Here is a 20,661-nt window from a genome sequence, read left to right as displayed (position 1 = left end):
GAAAGAGCAGGGTTCTATTTTAGGTTGTAAATCACCAACAAGATGATTTAGGAAGGATGCAGACATACAAGTGAATTAGTTGCTTAATTACTCTGTCTCTGCTGTGATGAGGTAGCTCCTTTCACTGTGTGCTCTGGCAGAAGAGTAAGCTAATTTTGGTTAGTTTATCTCAAAATAAAAGTATGCCGAAGTGAGCTGAATTGATTGTGGTTAGCATGGGCTAAGAGTGTGTATATGGACAGTTGCAAGTCAGCTGAGCTGCAGGGGTGATATGGAAGAGGGAGCAACTAAAACCAGTATTTGAGCCCTGAATTATAGGCACCCTCTCTTCAACTTCATCTGCACAGCACAGGGTTGAAAACAACACGTTGTTGGTCAGATTCTTATTGTAGGTTGGAACACAACTTAGTTCTTAGAAAGGTCATGCAGAGTTTGCAGGGCTGATAAATGAGAAATATTAACTTTATTTCTGTAATGACCAGATTTTTAAGTGTATTTCACTTAACTGTAAACAGAACCTCAGACTGTCACTTCTGCAGGACTTTTTCTCAAAGTAAGACTACTTTGCAGCAGAGCTGTTGACATCAATTTCAGTGGCAGGTTTATGGTAGTATGAACCCTCCTGTGATTTCAGAAATGACAAGCTCAAGCCCTGCACTCCTCAAGCTTACCTGGCCTAAGTGTATATAACCTTTGCATTTGCTAGGGAATGTGTTAGTGTTGTCTCATTTTTAGCTTCAGAAGTAACTGCAAGAAGTAATGAAAAAGAAGGCAAAATGATGCTTCTGAAGAGCAAAACTGTTTGGTTTTTTTTTATTTTATTTTTTTAGCACTCCAGATGCAAAGTGGGTGAAATTCAGTATTAACACAACATGCTGTGAGCAACGGAAGAAATTCTGTCTCGTTCCAGAGAGAATCAACCTGGACATGAGAGCATTGTGGGTCAATAGAAACTGCTGCCTCCCCTCTGCAGGCAAAAAATCTCTAAAATGTCTTCTTGTGATCCCTGCGGTCCTCCAGACTGGTCCATTTTGCGTAGACATACTGCATGTAATGCTTCATAAGTGTGGAATTCTTCAGTGTTGAATTTGGGAAGAGAGAATGGGCCTTGAATTTCTCTGTGATTTCCTTTCTAGTTTTTATTTCTTCATTGCTGTAAATTGGGAGAAAGGTCAGAGCATGGAAAATATATGACCTGATGGCTTTTTATGTCTTGGGAGAAAAAAACGTGTCTGTTTCTGTGCCTAGCCCCCTTTTTCTCTTATCACATAAAGGAAAAACAGGACTATATATCTTTGGACTCAGGAAAACGGATCTGTTTGCTGTTGCTAACTAACACTGTATTATTACTGCTAAAAGGTTGGGTTTTTTTAATGTAGTTTTATATAGACTTTATATAAACTTCTTTTTATATAACTGTGTGGTGGAGCAGAAGGAACATGATCATGTTTCAGATCTTGTAAAAGTCTGAACTCATCTTGTGTGCTTGAATACAGAGCATAGCTTTGATTAGGATGAAAGATAAATTCCAGAAAGAAACTTAACTGTTTCCATTTTTCCCCTCTGGTGAAATATATATGATGTCCTTCAATGTGAATGGTAGCAAATATGTGGCAGAATGAATAGCAATGCTCTGCCCGCTGAAGTTGCATAGTTGAAAAGATATGGGTATCAGAAAAAGAAAGCAGGATGCTGCATCAAGGTTTTTGCTGAGTAGAGGTGCTCTCTTGTATTTGGAATTAAGCTCAATTTACAATACCATTTTGTGGGATGTTACTACTTTAAAAATGCTATTGTATTAGATTTCTTGAACTAAGTAAAGCCAGAGTATAGGGCTAGAACAACATGCAAGTGTTTTGTCGAAAGGAAAACATTGTAAATATTTCATTATATAGTCTTAACTTTAAATAGTGTCACAAGGGGTACTCATTTGTATATGAAGTAGTAAGTTGGCACTTTTACAATCAAAAAGTCATATTTGCCACCTTCTCTTCCTCTTACACTGTACTGTGTAACACCCAGAGTGAGTAGGGCTATAAGATGATAGTGGAGGTAATAGGGTTTATATATGTGTTTCTGGCTTTAGACAGAATATTTCAGCCATCTCAAACATAATTTTAAGTATTAACTATTTTTGTGCTCCCTTTTAAGGTAGTATGAACGTTTCATAATTTTGAACGCAGAATTCTCAAAACGCCTTTATGGGGCAGCACTATTGTCCTAATTTTACAAATAACTACTTTGTCTTGCTTCCCGAGGTGGCTTATTCAAGGTTACACAAGAATCCTCTGGTGGAACAGGGAATTATATCCAAATGTTTGATGTTTAAAACTTGAAACCTGATTTCTGGATTACGCTCTCCTAACAAAAATGGAAGATCTATACCTTTCCTGTCATTTTACTGCAATTAATTAAGTTATAAGTATTAATACTCTGATTTTGATCAATGCTTTTAATTCTGTTTACTGCTTCTTTTTCTTTTTAGGCATGTACTGGTATTGAAAATATTGATGAAGCTATAACGTTGCTTGAACAAAATAACTGGGATTTAGTGGTAAGTATTCTAAGAAAATGACTTCATAGATCAACTTCATGTAACAGTGACGTGCCATCTTGCTGAGACAGCTATTATCTTTATTTCAAATTTGGGTGTGTCTTATGGCTGGGGCAAGCAATTTATGTGTAGACTGTTTCTGGTCTGTTAAAGCCTCATTGCTAAGTTAACATGATATTGAGTTGTGTATACCCTGGTATACTCTGGTTGTCTTCATGCCTTTTTGATTTGTTTCTTTTCCTTTAAATCAATGTTTCATATTGTGTTTAGTTTCCTTTTTGGTTAATTGTATGCATAATTTTGTAAGTAGTATAATTAAGGGTAGCATTTTTAGAAGACATCTTGTGTATACACACAAGATGTTTGAGGATTTAGGTGCCTGTCGAAGAAATGGAAGGTAAAACAACTTTTCAATCTTTCATATCGTTTTAGTTTAAAAATAAGATAGTTGCTCTTCTATTGTTAGTTATGCAGAACTGAGTCAGAGATTAAGGCCATACCTTATTTGGATTTGGTGTTATCCAGACACGGTTAAACACAAACAAAAAACCCAACAAACAAACTCATCCTAAAAGAGCCTGTCGTCTATTTTGTAACAAGGTTCAATGTGCAGACAAATAGGAGGAAACCAATAAAACAAGCAAAACAGTCAGGTATTTTAAGACTCTGCATAAGATTATCAGGATCAATAAAGAAACTATTAATCCATTTTCTTAAGGTTTGAAAGTGTAAGATAGAACAAACTTAATTAAAAAGCAAGTGATCTTCCTTTAAACTGTAATATCTTTGATTTCTTTCTTTTTTTTTTTTTTCTTTTCCAAATAAGTGATCTTTGGACCAGTCCAAATTATCAGAAAATTATTAAAAAAAAAAATTAAATTAGATTTTCCAAAATTGGCTATGGATACAGTTTCAACTGTCTGCCACATTGTGTTCCTAGCATATTGTTTAGAGTGTTCTCTGTTTTAATAATTACAAACAAAGTATCACAGAGGTTAAGGTGGGGTTTTAAACTGAGTTTGTTAGAGTGAATATTGTGTTTCTTTTAAAGCATAACGATTAAAATGACATGTAATACTGTAACCTATTGTAAACAAATGCTATATACTCCAAACACTTGAAACTAAATGTTTAAAATAAATATTGGCCAAAGTATATGGAGTCTTTATTTTGCAACACATCATGGTATAAGCAAGAGTGAGACACCAACGAGCAAAAGGGAGTGTGTATCATCAGTGTCTTCACACAGAAAAACCCAAATGTATGTTGACAGAGTGGTATAGTTAAAAACATCTTTTGTCCTAGTAGTTTGTTGTGGCTTAGCATGGGCTGTTTTGAAAATTAAAGTATTTATGGGAAGGCAAGGAATAGCCTTATGCATTCGGTTCAGGTTGGAAAGTTCTCAGTATAATGCATTAAATCAGTTGGATGTGGTTTTGGAGGACTTGCAAATTGTAAAGTATATGCTTTACAATAAATGCTCACAGGTGGGGTTGAATGAGAAAATTCTGATGAAAAATGGTAAGAACAACTAAGAACAATGGTTTTGATTTTTTTTTCTTTTCTTTTTCGAGACTCCAGAATGAGCAGAAAGGGAGAGTGAAGTATTTAAAGCTATGAGAATGGCTACGAGAATAGCTTTAAATACTTAATTTTATTAGTGATGATTAAATGATCTAGAAGTAGAATATAGTGGGAAAAGTGGGAAAAGAAGTAATGACCCAAAAATGCAAGCTTAAAAAAAGGCACATGGAAAGTAAGAGAGGAAAGAAAGTTAGGGATGTGAGAGGTACTTCAGGAAAGTATATAGTTCTTCAAACTAAGGAGAAGATGAATGAGAGTAGTGTCTATGAAAAGGCAGTGGTAAGTTGTGGAAGAAAAAAAAAAATTGGGGAGAGTAAAAGTGAAGAAGATACCCTAAGAGTCTGTCATTAGTAGGACACTGGCTCCTTTTTATTGAAGGCAGTCTTCTTGTAAAAAAGGGAGTGAAAACCAAATCATGCTAATCTAACAGGGAGTTAGAAGCAGAAGAGTGAAGAAAGAGGAGAGAATACAAAAGAAATGTGAATGTGAGAAGAAAAGAATTTGCTAGCTTGAGAGAGAATCAAACATCTCTCTGTTAGGCTAGGGATTTTAGCATTTCAAAAGTCAAAACAATACATGAAAAAAAGCTCATGACTTGAGAGATGTAGCATTTTTCATTTTAAAATTAAAAGTGTATGGTCCATGTGTGGGGTTTTTTTGGGTTTTGTTTTTTTTGGTTTTTTTTTTTATAATACCTTTGATTCAGTAGTCAAGTACAGATTCAGTGCCAAGAAATTGGGAAGGAGGAAAGGCTTCATTTTGGTGGAACCAAAAGGTCTTGGAGTTTTTTAGCCGATACAAAAAATTAAAAAAAAATCCTTTTGCTTGGCACTAAATATTTTGTTCAGTGCAGAACAAAACATTTTTTGGGATTTGCAAGGAAAACAAACCTTGTAGGACTTAGTTCAAAAATCTTGAAGACAGTAGTGAAGTTGTGATGATTTTGGTAAGGGTTCCTCTATCATCCTTTGACCACCAAACTGTTAGGTAAACGGGAAGAACATCATCACTCGCTTTTCTAATTTCACTTAGTTTTGTGCATCTTATTCAGAGGCTTATTTCAAGTTCAAGTTTTTGATAAATATCTGAATTCATAGATTGGGATGAGCATTTTTATGACATATGTATCTTTAAAAAAAAAACAAACCCATTCTTTAGGTGATTTTACAGTTCTAAAGTAAAGTAGTAGTAGTAAAATATAGTCATACGGGTGTTCAGTTTTTTTTTGGGGGGAGGGTGGTAGTGTTGGTTTTGTTTTTTTAAAATGTGGATTCCTTTCCTCCCCCTGCTTTTGGAAGTAAAATCAGAGTTCTGGATTTGATCAGGAAAGCTTCTGTGAGGCACCCAGGGCAATATGAAGTAGAAAGCTAAGCAAGTCCCATTAGGAGGTGATCAACCTAAGTTCAGGGGCACTTCTGCAGCATTAGGGAAAAAACCAAAAACATAAGGAAGTTCTTGTCTTGGAAGAGATTGCTTTCTTGCTCTTCATTCAGGCTGTCTGTATCTCAATTCCATTTTCCTGTTTGGGGAAAAAAGTCATGCACTGTCAGAGGCTGTGCTAGGGACTCAGATTGAAGATTTCCTTGAGCACCTGTTGCTTCTTGAACTTTATGAGGCTCAACTCAAGGGCTTTGTTATTTCTCTGGGACTTCAGTCAAAACAACCAAGAGCAAGTAGTCCTGGTGAGTTGGAAAGCAGAAGGATCCCAAAACAGAAACAGTGAAGTACTTGCTGACAAAGAAGTACATCAGAATGCACAGAGACAGCAGAGGTTATATAGTTCACAAAACAAGTTTCTAATGTCATGCTACAAGTACTATGTTTTTGTGTAAGCTTTTTTGAGGATTTCTTTGTTTGCACTGATGCAATTTTCCTGCTGCTTATTTTCTCCATACATTTTTTTCCCCCCCTTGTCTTGCTAGTAGATTTTAGTATCAAGGGTTAAAATGCCACCAATGTCTTTCCTGTTACTTCAGTGAGTGTTACTGTGTTTTGTATCTTTTGGACATTTGGTCTTACCTTTAAACAAAGCCAAACCTGAGTGAAGTGTAAGGAACTCCTTTCTTGGTTTAGTTTTTTCTGGTAGGCACTTATGTTTTTAACTAAGAATTCATCTGAATTCTTTTTTCTTTTCCGTTTAGAACTGAAACATCAGCTTCCTATTTTTGAACTTTTAAAGATTACCTACCCCCATTAGAAGTTTTCATGTCTATTCCTCTATATGGGATACTTTAAGACAACATGAACTGCCATTAATTTATCTTTGGCTTGGAACTAAATAAATTGGATTTAAATGTCTCAGAGTTGTATATGTTTTAGTGTCCAAATCATGTTTGTAGCTGTTTGAAGTGATATAGGAAACTGTCTTTCATAAATGTTTGGTTGCTAGGCTTCATTCAAGTGCTTAAAATCGAATTGATCATGAGAGTGCTGCAGAGGAATTCATATGCAATAACAGCGTGTAAATTGCTTGGTGGGATCATGAAGTCTAATCTTGCCAATAATGAAGTCTAATCTTGCCAATAATTAGTTCCCCACTGTTGTGTATGACTTGGCCTTTATGGTGGTCTGCTGCATATGCAGCAGCTTAGGTTTTTTTCTGTATTAGAACATTGTAGCCTAATTACTAGGCTTATTATAGGCCGAACAATGAAATGTTACAGATGTTCTGTGAGATACAGAAGATCAACATAGATAATATAACGATCTCTTCAGGCCTTCATCTTTATGAAACCGTTCTGCAATAAATGGATCCAGCAACTCTCTTAAGCCTGCCAGGATTGCTGATATGTTATTTCCTGAGTGTTGTTTCTTTAGATCTATTTATTTACAATAGTTTTTAACATCTGAGTAAGCAAAAGTTAGGAATTTCTGTCTGTTGTAAAATCTGATGGTTTCATAGCTTGCCCATTTAACTATGACCTTCTGTTTTGGCATTTGAAGGTAAGAATGATGGTATAAATGTATCTTAAACTTTGTGTAAAGACAATAAAACAAAAGTATGAAAAATTGCAACTGTGTGTCTTCTGAAATGTTTCTGATGATAGTACAAATTTAAAGGAAATGACCCATGAATGTACTTCTTGATCCTATGCAATATGGACCTTTGTATATATGAGGTTATTACATAGGTAATAGCTCTTTGCTCTCTTGATATCAAATGCTTGTATCTGTGCATAAAACTTGGATTCCTGTACCTTTCACAGATGTAATGAAAAACTCAAAATCCTTCATATATAGCATGACTTTATATTCTGTACTGGTAATCAGGACAGGATTTTTGAATGAAAGGCAGGACTCACCATGCTTAATTTTCTACTTTTTCCAGTATGACCATTTCTGTTGTTACTCCTGTTCACTGGTTTTTAAAATTATTTTTATTACAGTGTCTATTGGAAAAGACATGAAATGTAGGTACTGCTTAACATCACTTTAAGAAGAAAATAAATTTCATCAAAATAAAGTGGAGGTTTATCCGGGGTTCCATGTTCACCATGTTGGGGGTTATCCCATGTTCACTTCATTATAAAGTGAACATTTCAATAATCATTTCAATAATGATTATTGAAAAAAAAATAAATCTGTTTTTTATTTTCAAAATATATTCTTAAAATAACCTTTGTGCCCTCCTGCTATACTGGCTTTCATTATTCTGTATTCTGGTAGAGACTCAAAGCACAGTATAACTTAAGTAAAACCAGCAGTTTAGTCCACCTGGAAATGTGATGACTTGCAGTTCCTGTCATACACGGCTTCCAAGAGTCAGCTGACAAAAAGCATTTCTATACCTTGGAAAGAGAAAATTGTATATTCTGAACATCTGTTTTTATAAAGCTTCAACTCAATTATAATTTTTTCTTTTGAATGGATAACTTACACAAAAGATTGGACAGGCTGGATCGATGGGCCGAGGCCAACTGTATGAGGTTCAACAAGGCCAAGTGCCGGGTCCTGCACTTCGGCCACAACAACCCCACGCAGTGCTACAGGCTTGGGGAAGAGTGGCTGGAAAGCTGCCTGGCGGAAAAGGACCTGGGGGTGCTGGTCAACAGCCGGCTGGACATGAGCCGGCAGTGTGCCCAGGTGGCCAAGAAGGCCAATGGCATCCTGGCTTGTGTCAGAAATAGTGTGGCCAGCAGGAGTAGGGAAGTGATCGTCCCCCTGTACTCAGCACTGGTGAGGCCGCACCTCGAATACTGTGTTCAGTTTTGGGCCCCTCACTAGAAGAAGGACGTTGAGGTGCTGGAGCGTGTCAAAAGAAGAGCAACGAAGCTGGTGAAGGGTCTAGAGCACAAGTCTGATGAGGAGCGGCTGAGGGAACTGGGGTTGTTTAGCCTGGAGAAAAGGAGGCTCAGGGGAGGCCTTATCATCCTCTACAACTATCTGAAAGGAGGTTGTAGCGAGGTGGGTGTCAGCCTCTTCTCCCAAGTTACAAGCGATAGGACGAGAGGAAATGGCCTCAAGTTGCACCAGGGGAGGTTTAGATTTGATATTAGGAAAACTTTCTTCACCAAAAGGGTCATCAAGCATTGGAAGAGGCTGCCCAGGGAAGTGGTTGAGTCACCATCCCTGGAGGTATTTAAAAGACATGTTGACATGGTGCTTAGGGACTTGGCAGTGTTAGGTTTATGGTTGGACTTGATGATCTTGAAGGTCTTTTCCAACCTAAATGATTCGGTAATTCTAAAATGAGGTTTTTCTGCATCTCGCTGTTTAAAACCTCTTAAAAAATAGTAATTATTTGTCAGACAGGATTTTTTTAATGTAAGTACCCATTTTGTTTATATATTTATATTTATTTCTATGTAATGTTGTCTTTTGGAAAGAAAGAAGTAAAAAAAAAACCCCAAACAACCAAAAAATTGAACTGAGAAAAATGAGCTAGGGTTTTACAATTTTTCTTTTTTATTTCTGTTGGAGGTGCCAGCTTAGATGGGATTCTTAGGCAGAAAGTGGGCCATCGGCTCTTGACAGTTATCAACAATCTCTTATTTGTATCTTTTATTGCTTTGTAACCATTAAGTTAGTTCTTTTGTTACAATATGTAGTAAATCTCAGTATAAGTTGGTAAAAACTAATACACTAATGATGTCTTTTGTCTCTTTTTCTAACTGGTTTGCCTTGCAAAATCTTTGATGTGGTATCTCTTTGTATGTTTTTTTGATCGATTTGAATTAGTCTACCTCCAGAAACTAGGTGATTAATTTAAGTTTGGCACTGGGCCATTTCCTTTCTCAAATGTGGGACAGTAGTGTCATATGTTTAGCAGCTCTCTTGTTTCATTCCAAGTGGGCTGTATTTCAGTGGTTGGAGGACCAGGACTACGCTTTATGGTGATCGTGTCCATCATGATCTGGGTGATGTTGTATTGTATTGTTGACCTGATGTTTTCTTTACTTCAGAGTTGCATACTGAATATGGCACACATTTGACAGCACTCGCTATGGGACTAGCGAGAAGTTCATGGTGTGCTCCTCTCATTAGGACTAGATCTGAGGGATTTCCTCTGTTAGCAACACAGACTTATCTGTGTATTAATAACATTCTCCCTGTGGTCAAATGAACGGTCACATCTGCCTGTGGGAACCAGAGGTCCCCCCCCCCTTTTTTTTTTTTCCAGAAGCTTTTAAAGTTTTATTTTAGGCAGGTGTCCTCTTCTGGATCTTGGTGTCCGTCGAACGTGTTATTGTCAGCTCAGTTAGTTTATGCTCACTGTTACGGCACTGAGTAGCCTGGACAGCATTCAAAATCCTGCTGCCAGCAGAGCTAAGGAAGAAGGAAGTTCTGAATTAGGTAATGACAAGTAATGTTGGTGGATGGGCATCCAGCTGGTGCAAGCGTCCTGTGGGCATGGTGCCTGTTCTCCACGAAATACAGGAGTTGCAGGTTTCTTGTGTGTCCAACTGCAGCATTAATCTCTTCTAGTAGGACACAATTAAATTGATGTGAACTTTTGTTTTACAAGGGACTACAGAAATCCCTTTTGGAAGTCTTTAATGTACTTTCTGATAAATTAGGGATCCCTGCTTGCAAAAATAATTTGATTTCTCATTCTTTTTATTTCCAGCTTTTTTGCAGCTCCCAAAGTGACATTTCTGTGTCTTTGAGTAAGCTCAGATGCATGCTGTGTATTTTATGCAGCTGGGTGGTAGCGAAGAAGACTAGCTAATTCTTAAAAACCCTATGATTATTAAATCCATTGTTTTTATTTACTTTTGAATGCCTTCATCTTGGGTAAAACAGATGTTTCCTTTTTGTATATTTTTCTCCATTGAAGACTGTATGAAATGTGCAGATCTATAGGCAGTTGTAAGCATGGCATGGCTTTCCACATAGCTGTATGCGCATTCATCTATTAAAAAAAAAAAACAACCCAAAACCAAACACTGCCACTAATACACGTGGAGGAAATGAAGCTTCTTTACTTGCAGAATGCAGATTAAGAGTGCTGCTTTGTCACCTCAATAATGTGCTTCGAGGAAGGAAGATTACCTCTGCTGGCAGCAAGGTAGCCCAGTCTTCATGGTCCTACCAAATCCCGACTGCTTTCTTCTGAGACTTTTAATAACAGCAATAGTTGATACCTCAGGTGATGTAGGAAAGTGATCAGTGTATTGCCACTGTGATAGTCATTTCACATGACTTCAATGAGAGCACAGGTTGCAGTTGATCCTGTTGTGTCTCTGCATCAGTCTTGGTCCGCTGCCTGCAAAGTGGGCTGTTAGACATCAGAAAGTGGTCAGCACAGCAACTACAGTTTAAAATAAAATGGAGCCAAACCAAATAAAAATGTCATACACGCGTTCTGACACATGCAAGCAAGGAAACAAACATACTAAGGGGAGAATAAAAGTAGCAACTGTCTAACTTGTGTGTTCTAAACGTGATTGTTCTGAATAAAACTATTTTATTACATAGGTTGGTCCCTTGGATTTTTTTTCCCAAAAGCTTAAGTGGTCTTCGGATTTGTTCTCTTGTTTGGATGACCCTTTGCTCTTTCAAAAGAGGTTGAGAAACACTGCTTGGATCATGTTAACATTGCCTACCTTGTGATTTTTATAAGGAAACCCATGAAAGCTGTAATCGATGCTGTAGCTGCTGATATTGTGTAAATATCCAAGACACTCAAGTTTCACAGTGTTCCCTCTGTAAAGAAAGAGGCTGGGAGGGGGGCAGTTTCTGGCTTGTCTGTAGAGAAGGGTTTGAAAACTGAAATTAATTGTTTTCCTCATCTGTAGTCTGCTATCCCAAAACTTTATTAGATTCCCATGGATCTTGCCTGGGACTATTTAGGTACAAAAAAACCCTCTCAAAATGCACTTTACCCCAACAAATAATAGCTAAGTCGTGTACTAGACCCAGAGGAACGTTTGGTTTATTCAGTTTATTTCTGTCATCTTCTTTTTTGGTGCTAAGGCAGGTGAATGTGTAAGAAATACAAACTCTTCTTCCCCCACACCTGAACAAGTTACTGTGTCTCCTTACCAGGGCAAAGCCTTGTCTGAGAAAGATTGGGAATTTGGTGAAAACAGTTTTAATTTCTTTAAAATGCTTCTCTGCTGAAACATGGTGCTTATTTAATGGAAGACGTCTCGAAAGCCTCAGTGCTTGGGAACACTTGAGCTTTCATTGTGGAAAACTGGTGCTGTGCAGTGTCATTCTTGTCTCCTCTTTTCAAGGCACTGCTAAAATTCTAACATTGTAAAATTATTAGTTGTTTAGTAGGTGACTAACTGTGTTTAAGACTCATTTTGGTCTACCACGCTTAAACGGATTGAAGCCAAGGGATGTGCAGTTTACAACTTTATGGAAACCATGAATTAGGATTAAATACAGGAATTATTTTGTCCTTCAATTTGAAATTTGGGAGGATGAAAAAACTGATAGCTCTCAAGGAGGTAGGGATTTTTTTTATTTAAGGCAGTTGAGTCATGGCTTTAAAGGTGTTTTCTTTAGTGCTGTTTCATATATGCTTTGCAGTTTTTTTTGATTTGTCAGAAGGGACTAATTCTCACATTGCTGATTGAAGGAGGGTGTAATGGGGTAAATATTTTTCCTACAGGGTAAAACTAGTATAGCTTGGGCAAAGCGTCTTCTGGACGAACACCCTTTTGTTCCTGTTAAACTGGAATAATTCTTCAGTATCTGTGAAGAAATCTGTATCTTCCACCCCTTCACAATTTTAGATAATGCAATGGTTAACTTGCAATATAGCAGATAGTTTTCTAGACACTTAGGGGGGATTATGTTAATCTAGTTTATTTTGTTTTATAACTATTCATTTAAATTTTTCTAATAGAAAAAGCCTGCTTTATTCACCGGAGAATAACAAAGGAATTGTGATTATGTGTTTTATGGCTGTATTTTGTAGCCATGTAGCTGTGATGATGCATATGAAATTTTAATGTCTGGCCAGAAAGACAGCTGAGTAGATTTTTAGGTAAAACTTTGCTGTCGGCATTGTAAAGTGATGTAAGCGGTGTGTCTCCTTTCCAAATAACAGATGGAATTTAGTTCCTTAAGAAATGAGCTCCTTTACTGAAGTTTTTCTTGCATAGTGATCAAACAAGGAATGGGACTAATAAACTTAGATTTCTGGTCATGGAAAAAGACTCTTGTTTCTTGTAATAGAGAGTTTTTTGTGTTCTGAGAATAACCAAAAAGCAGCACCTGAGATCACAGTAGTGCCTAATAGTATTTTTGTAGCTATAGGCAGGCATTACCCACCCGCCTTACCTTTTACAAACACTTATTTTCAGAGGCTTGTACCTCTGTATTGGCAATTCAATGAAGATTGCTTAGCGTTAATTTATCCTGAGACATTCAAATTTAAGAGCAAATTTCTAGACTATATTAATAGTGAAGTGGCTGTTAATGAGGTATCTAAAAGCAGTTTGTAGTATGTTACTCTGTGACTAGTTGAACTGAAGATTGCACATGTCTTATAAACGTGTGTTTGACAAGTGATTAATCTGTCATGGAGTCATGCTGGAAACATATGAGTAGGAGAAAAACGAAGTAAATTAAGTAATTTGAGAACCAGCATCTGTGCCAATGCTGTGAATGCATAGAAGACATTTCATTGTAGTTCAATTACAGCTTTTGGTTAATTTTTAACCACGATGGGGACAAATGTTGGCATTCTGTAAAAACTTTGTGGGTGTAACTTCACGTCTAGCACTTCGAAATACTTTGAGACTTGCAAAGCTGGGGAAACGCCAGCAAGTATAACACAAGCTACAGGAAAAAGCTGACTCCTTTCTTTGCCTTGAAAAGCCTGCCAAAGATAACAAAGGTAGAGGTTGCTTCTGTTACTACTGGGGCATAATTGGTAATTTTAAAATTTAAATATTGCATTCATTTAAAAATCCAAACCCAATAATATTTTTTATAACTTAAACTCATAGCAGTTATTATCTATCTTGTTATAGTAATGGTTTCAAAGTAGCTGTGTATGTAGGAAGGTGATAGTGTATCTTGTTTGTAAAAAGCCTCTGATCTAAAATAATTGGTATTTCTGCAGAACTTTTTATGGAATTTCTTGTTTAGAATAACACACAGCAGACTTGCCTGTAACTGGCAAGACTTGATAGTTGCATAAAGCTGCACAGAAGCCATGTTCCTCTGCTTGGGAATCTCATAATACAATCTCGATGTCGTGGGGCAGAAAGAAGTGATTGTATTACAGCTGATTTCAGTAAACCTTTTTTTTATTAATCCAGATTGACTGCAGTATTTGACTAATACTTGCAGTATGTTTTTGTCAGCATCAGTTAGTAAAACTTCTGCTGTTTATTCCCAGACTTTCCACTTTTTTATTGTTGTAAACTGGTCACAAGAAAAGTCTATGCATAGTCTTACTTTTTATCCAGTTTCCTGAAATCACAGTATCAGCAGGTCAGAACAAATGTTTTGACATGTCTACATCTGGCGTTACCCATTAGTATCAGTTCTGTTGAAAATACAAGCCCAAATTAGTATTTGCCAAAAAGAATGTTATTAGGGGAGCATTATTTCAAAACATTTACTGTTATTACTGAAATATATGCCTATAGCAGAACCCTGCAAGTTAGTTTCATTGTAAGAAATACTTCTGTGCTCAGAAGGAACTAATAAATCTTTGTGCTTGTCCTGTTTTGCTTTACTATTTTATATAAAAGTATGTTCCTTTGTCACACAGATTTATAGTTTGGAAGCAATTTAAAATTCACTTTTGCTTTTTCGGTCCTTTCATGCATGTTTTGTCTCACTAATGCTTTCCTTTATCCCTTATCATTTAATTATTTGTTTTTTCTCTCTAGATAACATTTGTGCAGGTTTGGTTTTTTTCCTTTTTTTTTTTTTTTTTTTTTAAGCTCCCCAGTGTACAAAGCATTTGGAGTTTCATCATCCATTTATGTTGTTGGAATACCGAATAAAATAATGGATTTAAAATCTTTAGGATAAGCAATTTATCACGTGAAGGCAACAAAATTAGAGGAAGAATATTGTATTTCAAGGGGAATATCACATTTAACCCAAATTAGGAGTAGAATTAGTTGCAATGGAATTAGAATTGTAAACAGAGTAGTATAAATGACCCTTTCAATGCTGTGGAAATATATAATAAAATACAAAAGATAAGAAATAATTTTTCTAGTGTAGTTTAGATTGCTTAATGAGGGCCTTTTAGTATATTTCATTACACTTTTAGCTTTAGAAAAAACATGTTTAATTTGTCTAAATTCAACAAATCTTGAGTGATCCTCAAGCAGGATGGATTGATAGCATGCAGGAATACTGGCTGATATTTCAAAAATATAACAGTTATAAATTTTTTTTTTTTTTAAATTCTACAGAACTCAAACCACAGTACATTTGTCTTGCCTGTCATCTCTCCCTCTATAGTGAGGTTTTGTATATAGGTTTTGGTGTTATATTTACTTGTATAATCAAACCGAGAAAAAAATCTGGGATTAAATGCTGAAAGGGTCAGTCAAATATTAAAATAGGTTTCTATTTGTTTTGTAATGTGAAACAACAAAACAACCATTTTTCGGTTATATTTCAAAATACAGTCCTAAAAGCTGCTAGCACCCCTTCCTCTAAGACGGTGAGCTGTCTTTACTTCTAATGTAGAAAGCAGCGTGGGGTAAACTTTCTGAATTTGTGATTTGAGAGAAACTGTTTTTATATCAAGGAGACACTAAATATATAATAGGAAGAAAAGGCAAAATGAGCAAGAAAAACACAAAATGCAGAACTTTGTTTCTTAGCTTACCAGACATTTTAAACCAAAAGTAAAATCTATGAGTTGTAGCATTTGGGGAAGTTTTTTGAAAGTCATAATAAATTACTCCTTTCATCAAAGAAAGCTCATACTGAGTTTCGTAGAAATAATTAAATATGTGGATTATGAGGCTATGACATTAAGTGGATTACAACAAAAAAAATTATAATTACTAGAAATCTGAATGTGTCAGATCTACCGAACATTGGGGGGTTGGAAGAAAATGCCCCATGAGCAAATTACTCCATTATATTTCCTTGTGACTTTCTGAAGGAGTTGATACTGCTTGGTTGGACATCTTTGGATTAAATCATCTCGTATGGCAGTTCCTATTACCCTGTGTCTCTGTCTCGTTCGTGTGTTGTGTTTGTTTAATGTAAACCTTCTCAATTTTTAGCTAAACAAATGTAAAGCTCTGTGTGGGCTTTATTAAGTAGACTGAAGTGGTCTTACTTGCTGAATTCAATCAAACCTAAATAAGGCCTTTAAAATTCTGTGTGAGATGATTCATACATAAACTTGTACTGGTTGCATTAAGCTGATACAGTTATTTATCCCGATGAAACCCATGCAGCTTTCACATGTGCATGGTATTTACATCTCTCTAGCCTCTTCTCCTGAAAGGGTTGTTCTTCCAGCATCATGCTGCTTGAACTTGCTTTCTTCTTTTGCTCGGAGATGTGTTTTCTAATACCCTGTTTTGGAAAGTTGATCTTATGTCATGCTTTGTAAAAGCTCTTGCTCTTCATTGGGGTAGAGGTTTGAATGGGGAAAGTTTTAAAGGATCTATATCTAGGGCAGGGTCTGCGTCTGTTGGCCAAAACCATTGTGCAGTATGGAGGTTGGGAAAGAGAGAGAACAAGAGGTGGCCATGGAGGAAGATCATCTCCCACCTCACCCATTGCAAAAGCCTTTAACTGTGCTTTTGTCGGGGCCTGGTTTTAAGTCTTAAGATAATTAATCTAAACATCACTTTTAAATTCTGGAAATTTAAAAACTACCTCCTAGCTGTAGTTCATGAAGAGAAAGGAATTCCCTGCCTTGTTTGAATACACAATCAGTATATGTAGACCTCTGCTTTTAAATAATATGATTGGCAAATCCAGTCCATTTTCAAACTTAGTGATAACCACTGAGTATTTTAAACTCGGGAGTTTAGTTTTTGTGCTATCTAAAATACCACAGTTCGTTCATAATTATTCATAGGACCCTCATTCCCCTGGGATGAGAGTCACTGTAAGATGTACTTAAGTGCTTTTAAATGGTTAGTACTATAATTGTGTATTTTGAGAGAAGTCATCAACATTATTGCTTTATCAGGTTACTTATATATTTTGAATATATATGAGTGATATCTCTAAACAAAATGTATAAATGAAGAATAACTAAATTTGGCTCATAATTTCCTAAAATAAGTTGTGGGCCTGGTAGTTGTTTGAATATCGTCATCGAAACAATAATTATGTCCTTGCTTCTATGCCTCTGTTCCAAGTTTGAACAGTGTTACAATAGAGTTTGTATATGGGTAGCACTGAGACGAACCTAAGATTCTTGGCTTTGGGAAAAAAATAAATCTGATAAACCCCCTACAATTTTCCACTTATGGCGAGCTTCACTCTTTAAATAGTGATAGCACTAGAATAGGTAAACTACCCGTTGAAGTTGTGGTACCCAGTATCCAGCAGCGACACTCGTGGACATACACAGTGTGAGAACAGCGTAAGTATGGAGTGCTACTTCCTTGGTAGCACTCTCAGCAATAGGTTATTGAGAGCTGAAGAAAGTTTCTGAGCCAGACATGGTATCTTTGTATTTAATAACCCATGAATAGATTTACTGCACCTGTTATTAAAATTGTTTCAAGGGTAATACATCTTTTTAATTACTGTATATTAGTCACACAGGCTATTTTTGATGATCAAATGATCCCTGTTTGGAAAGACAAAAAAAAATTAATATCTTTGAATGTTTGCTTAACCATAGAGACCTGATCCTCTCTCAAAGGGGACTGACATTGGGGAAGAACAGCCTGGAACAGATCTTGCCTTAATAACTTTTTTTTTTTTAAATAGTCACAGCCTTCCTCCTATGAGATTCTAGAGCAGATGGTTGTTCCTTTTTCTTATTTTCTTTTCAGAGTCTACTTATAGGTGTCTTGTAAGAACATGGGTATTTAATATTTATGCAATATCTACATGTGCACTGCTACCATTTGCCATCTACATAATTTTAGTCTTCCATCTTGCTTAACAAACAGTGTCCAGACTCTTTATTTTTACAGTGTGGTTAATAGAGGTCTTTCCATCAAAAAAGTACATAATGCTGCTGCTGCTGTTTTTTCTTAACTGCTGTGCCCCTTAAATGTCATCAAGTTTACAAAACTGGGGACGTGAACAAGTGAGTTATTCAGTTTTAAAGAAAATAACTTGGAGCCTCTATCGTATTTAACCCCTCTAACTATGCTTATAAAAAGTTTGAGCTGAGTTAATCCTCTCAGACTGCGACATGAGCTTTGACAGAAAAAGTGTGGAAATGCCACGCTGTGCTCTATTTCTTCATAGCTGAGGTAGCTTCTTTTTCTTAGAGTAAAGAGAATTCTCTTGCACCAGCAGATCATTATTAGTGTTGGTCCTGTGGTACAAAAACCTGTATTTGCTCTCTGTATCCTACAGATGCAAAATAAAGGATGTTTTTGTCTTTCAACCAACTTTACCTGTTGATTGACAGGAATGAAATGTATGTTGCTGGAGAGTGTGTGTGGGGGAACCAATCCAGAAAAACCCAAACAAACCAAAACCTCCCACTTTTTCCTGGAGGTTTATTAGATGAACATGATCAAGAGCTACGTATGACTGCAAAAACCACAATGGTGATAAACGAGACACGTTGTTAAAAAGAAACCACTGATTATTGCCATGCATGGTGGATAAACTGATTTAAAAACTGATCTGGTAGGAAGCTTTGTTTTCACTGTAATTTGATACAGCCTTATGGGTAGTTGCTGTAGCTTACAGATCCTTGTGACCCTCTTCCTTGTCTGCTTTTTTTGCTATTATTTATGCAATATTTGTCTCTAAATATATGATAAATCTTACCGCAATATCGTAGTTACTTAGCTGAGTTCAGCAGAAATACTTTTTGACTTTATGTAGCCTTAACTGTTAATGGAAATTGTAAAAATTCATGCTTATATATTCATAGAAAAAGCATAGCATTTAAAATCAGACGATATCAAGATTTGTGTTTATTAAGCACTTAAGGTGCATTTTTAATGTCAGTTTGTAAAAATTATGTTGGTAGATGATGACTGTCCATAGTTCAGTTGCAGTATTTGACTTCATCCTCCTGGAGTACCAGGGAATCTATGAGCTTCTAAATGTCAGTGTTCTCTTCTTCATCAGGGACCAGACACTCATTCACCAGGTGTTCTGGCCAGCTGGTCAGGTATACCTGACTTATGAGAATGGATATTAGAAGTTGTGATAGTAGAAATGCATGAATTGCTGCTGGTATGGCAGAAAATGGAGATTAATGGGATGCTACAAGCTCTCTTTAATCTCACCGTTAAGCCTAACAAATATGTACCTGTGAACACAATAGTGATTATAAAGATCATAAAAAAGCAGAAATAGAATTAGTCTTTTGAGGTCTGGGTTTTTTCTTCTGTAGAATTTTTTGAACTCTTTCTCTTTCCTTGTCAAATTCCCTCCTGTGCTATTCCACCTTATCAGCCCACTGCTGGGCTAGGATTGAAAGTCTGAAGTTAGGTAGGGTTCTAACATCTTTACTCCAATGTCTTCTAACAATAATCAGAACAAAGTTTAATCAGCTGAGGAGTAAAATGTGTAAGTCATCTTTACCAGCTCACGTGGTATGACTTTCACTGCCCCTCAAATCTGAAAAATCCTAGCAATGAGATGATTTTAAAACACTTCTTCGGTGGTATAAAGCAATCTGAAAGAAGTTGTCTTCTAAATACTGTTGAAGAGAGTCTTATTTGCTTTCCAAGTTTTTCCCTCATCCTGACTGACACATAATTTCAAAGTTTATACAAACTAATATAGCATCAGATGTGCCAGAAATACATTAAAACTTTCTGCAACATAGAATGGAGCAATGCTGTAACAGGCCGCGAAGACAATTTTGTCAGAAGTGGGGTTTTGAACTTGCAATGGGGTATGTTGTGGCTGTTTTAAAAATAATGCATTTTAACGTGAGATAGAATTCATTAGGATATTTTTATAGGTAATAACTCTGTAATTTCAAATAAGACCAAATCTGAATGCAGCTTGCCAGGTTTGTACTTACACACCTATAAGTAATATTTTGTTTATTCTGATGATCTAGACAGCATGGGGTGATATTTAACTGCATAAACCTCACTTTAAAAATACTTCCTTTTCTACCTGAAGATTTTTTGAATTTTGGGGGTAGTAATTTCGGTGATTCCCTGGCACATGAGGACTCTTAAGAGGCTAGACAGTATTTGTGTGTGTGAACTAGAAGCAGGTTGTCTGAAAGGCATAGGTGTGATCGAGGCATGTGTGCTGTTGAGTAGCTGTTTGCACTGACTTCAGCAATTAGTGAGCACATCAGGCTTGCAACATGCAGCGTATGTGCAGCTGTGCAGGTTTATAGGTTTGTGCAGGTCTGATACTTCTGGGAAACATTAGATTTTCTGTGTACGTGCTGTCTGGCTGCCTTGTCTGTGCACAGTTAGCTTGATGTATTTGAAAGCAGTATGTTCCCTGTATGCGTGTACCAAATGTACAAAGTGTTAGATTTACTGAGCATGGGCCATGCAGTTTATCCCCGTGCATTCCACCTGGGAAAGCCATTGCACGCATATAGGAGTCTGAGCTCCAGTTCATGTTCATTTTCACTTAGATAAGGTTTTTATTTTATGCAGGTACTTTAATGACAATATCGTTTACCAAGAATATTCACTGAATGGAGAACATTTTATGGCATATTTTAAAGCAAGCTAATCAGTCTTTAAAACATACTATAGAAGTTCTGATTTATTTTTGTTGCTCTATATGCTTGACTCGAAATTTGTTTTTTCTCTTTTCAGGCAGCTATAAATGGTGTAATACCACAAGAAAATGGCATTCTACAAAGGTAAGCACAGAAGACTGGAGTAGTACACACAGAGAATGATGCTGGGTAATAGTTACTTTTTCTGTTCCTGAATCCTAAGAAGATGATGTAATTCTCCTTTTAAAGCAGTTTCTGGAGCCACAAATTCTATTCC

General features: G+C 36.4%; 1 protein-coding gene across 1 annotated transcript in view; it reads left to right on the top strand.

Moving 5' to 3' along the window:
• Window positions 1-20,661, top strand: part of FAF1 (Fas (TNFRSF6) associated factor 1) — a 173,310-nt gene that overhangs the window by 15,055 nt on the left and 137,594 nt on the right. The window contains exons 2-3 of the mRNA XM_009318714.1: window positions 2,486-2,554; window positions 20,482-20,528. Of these exons, the coding sequence (XP_009316989.1) occupies window positions 2,486-2,554; window positions 20,482-20,528 (116 nt within the window). The remainder of the gene's footprint in view (window positions 1-2,485; window positions 2,555-20,481; window positions 20,529-20,661) is intronic.

The sequence above is a fragment of the Pygoscelis adeliae genome, unplaced genomic scaffold (assembly GCF_000699105.1).
Source record: "Pygoscelis adeliae isolate BGI_AS28 unplaced genomic scaffold, ASM69910v1 Scaffold82, whole genome shotgun sequence".
Taxonomy (NCBI): Eukaryota; Metazoa; Chordata; class Aves; order Sphenisciformes; family Spheniscidae; genus Pygoscelis; species Pygoscelis adeliae.
Note: the sequence above shows the minus strand (reverse complement) of the source record. Positions and strands in the feature narration are given on the sequence as shown.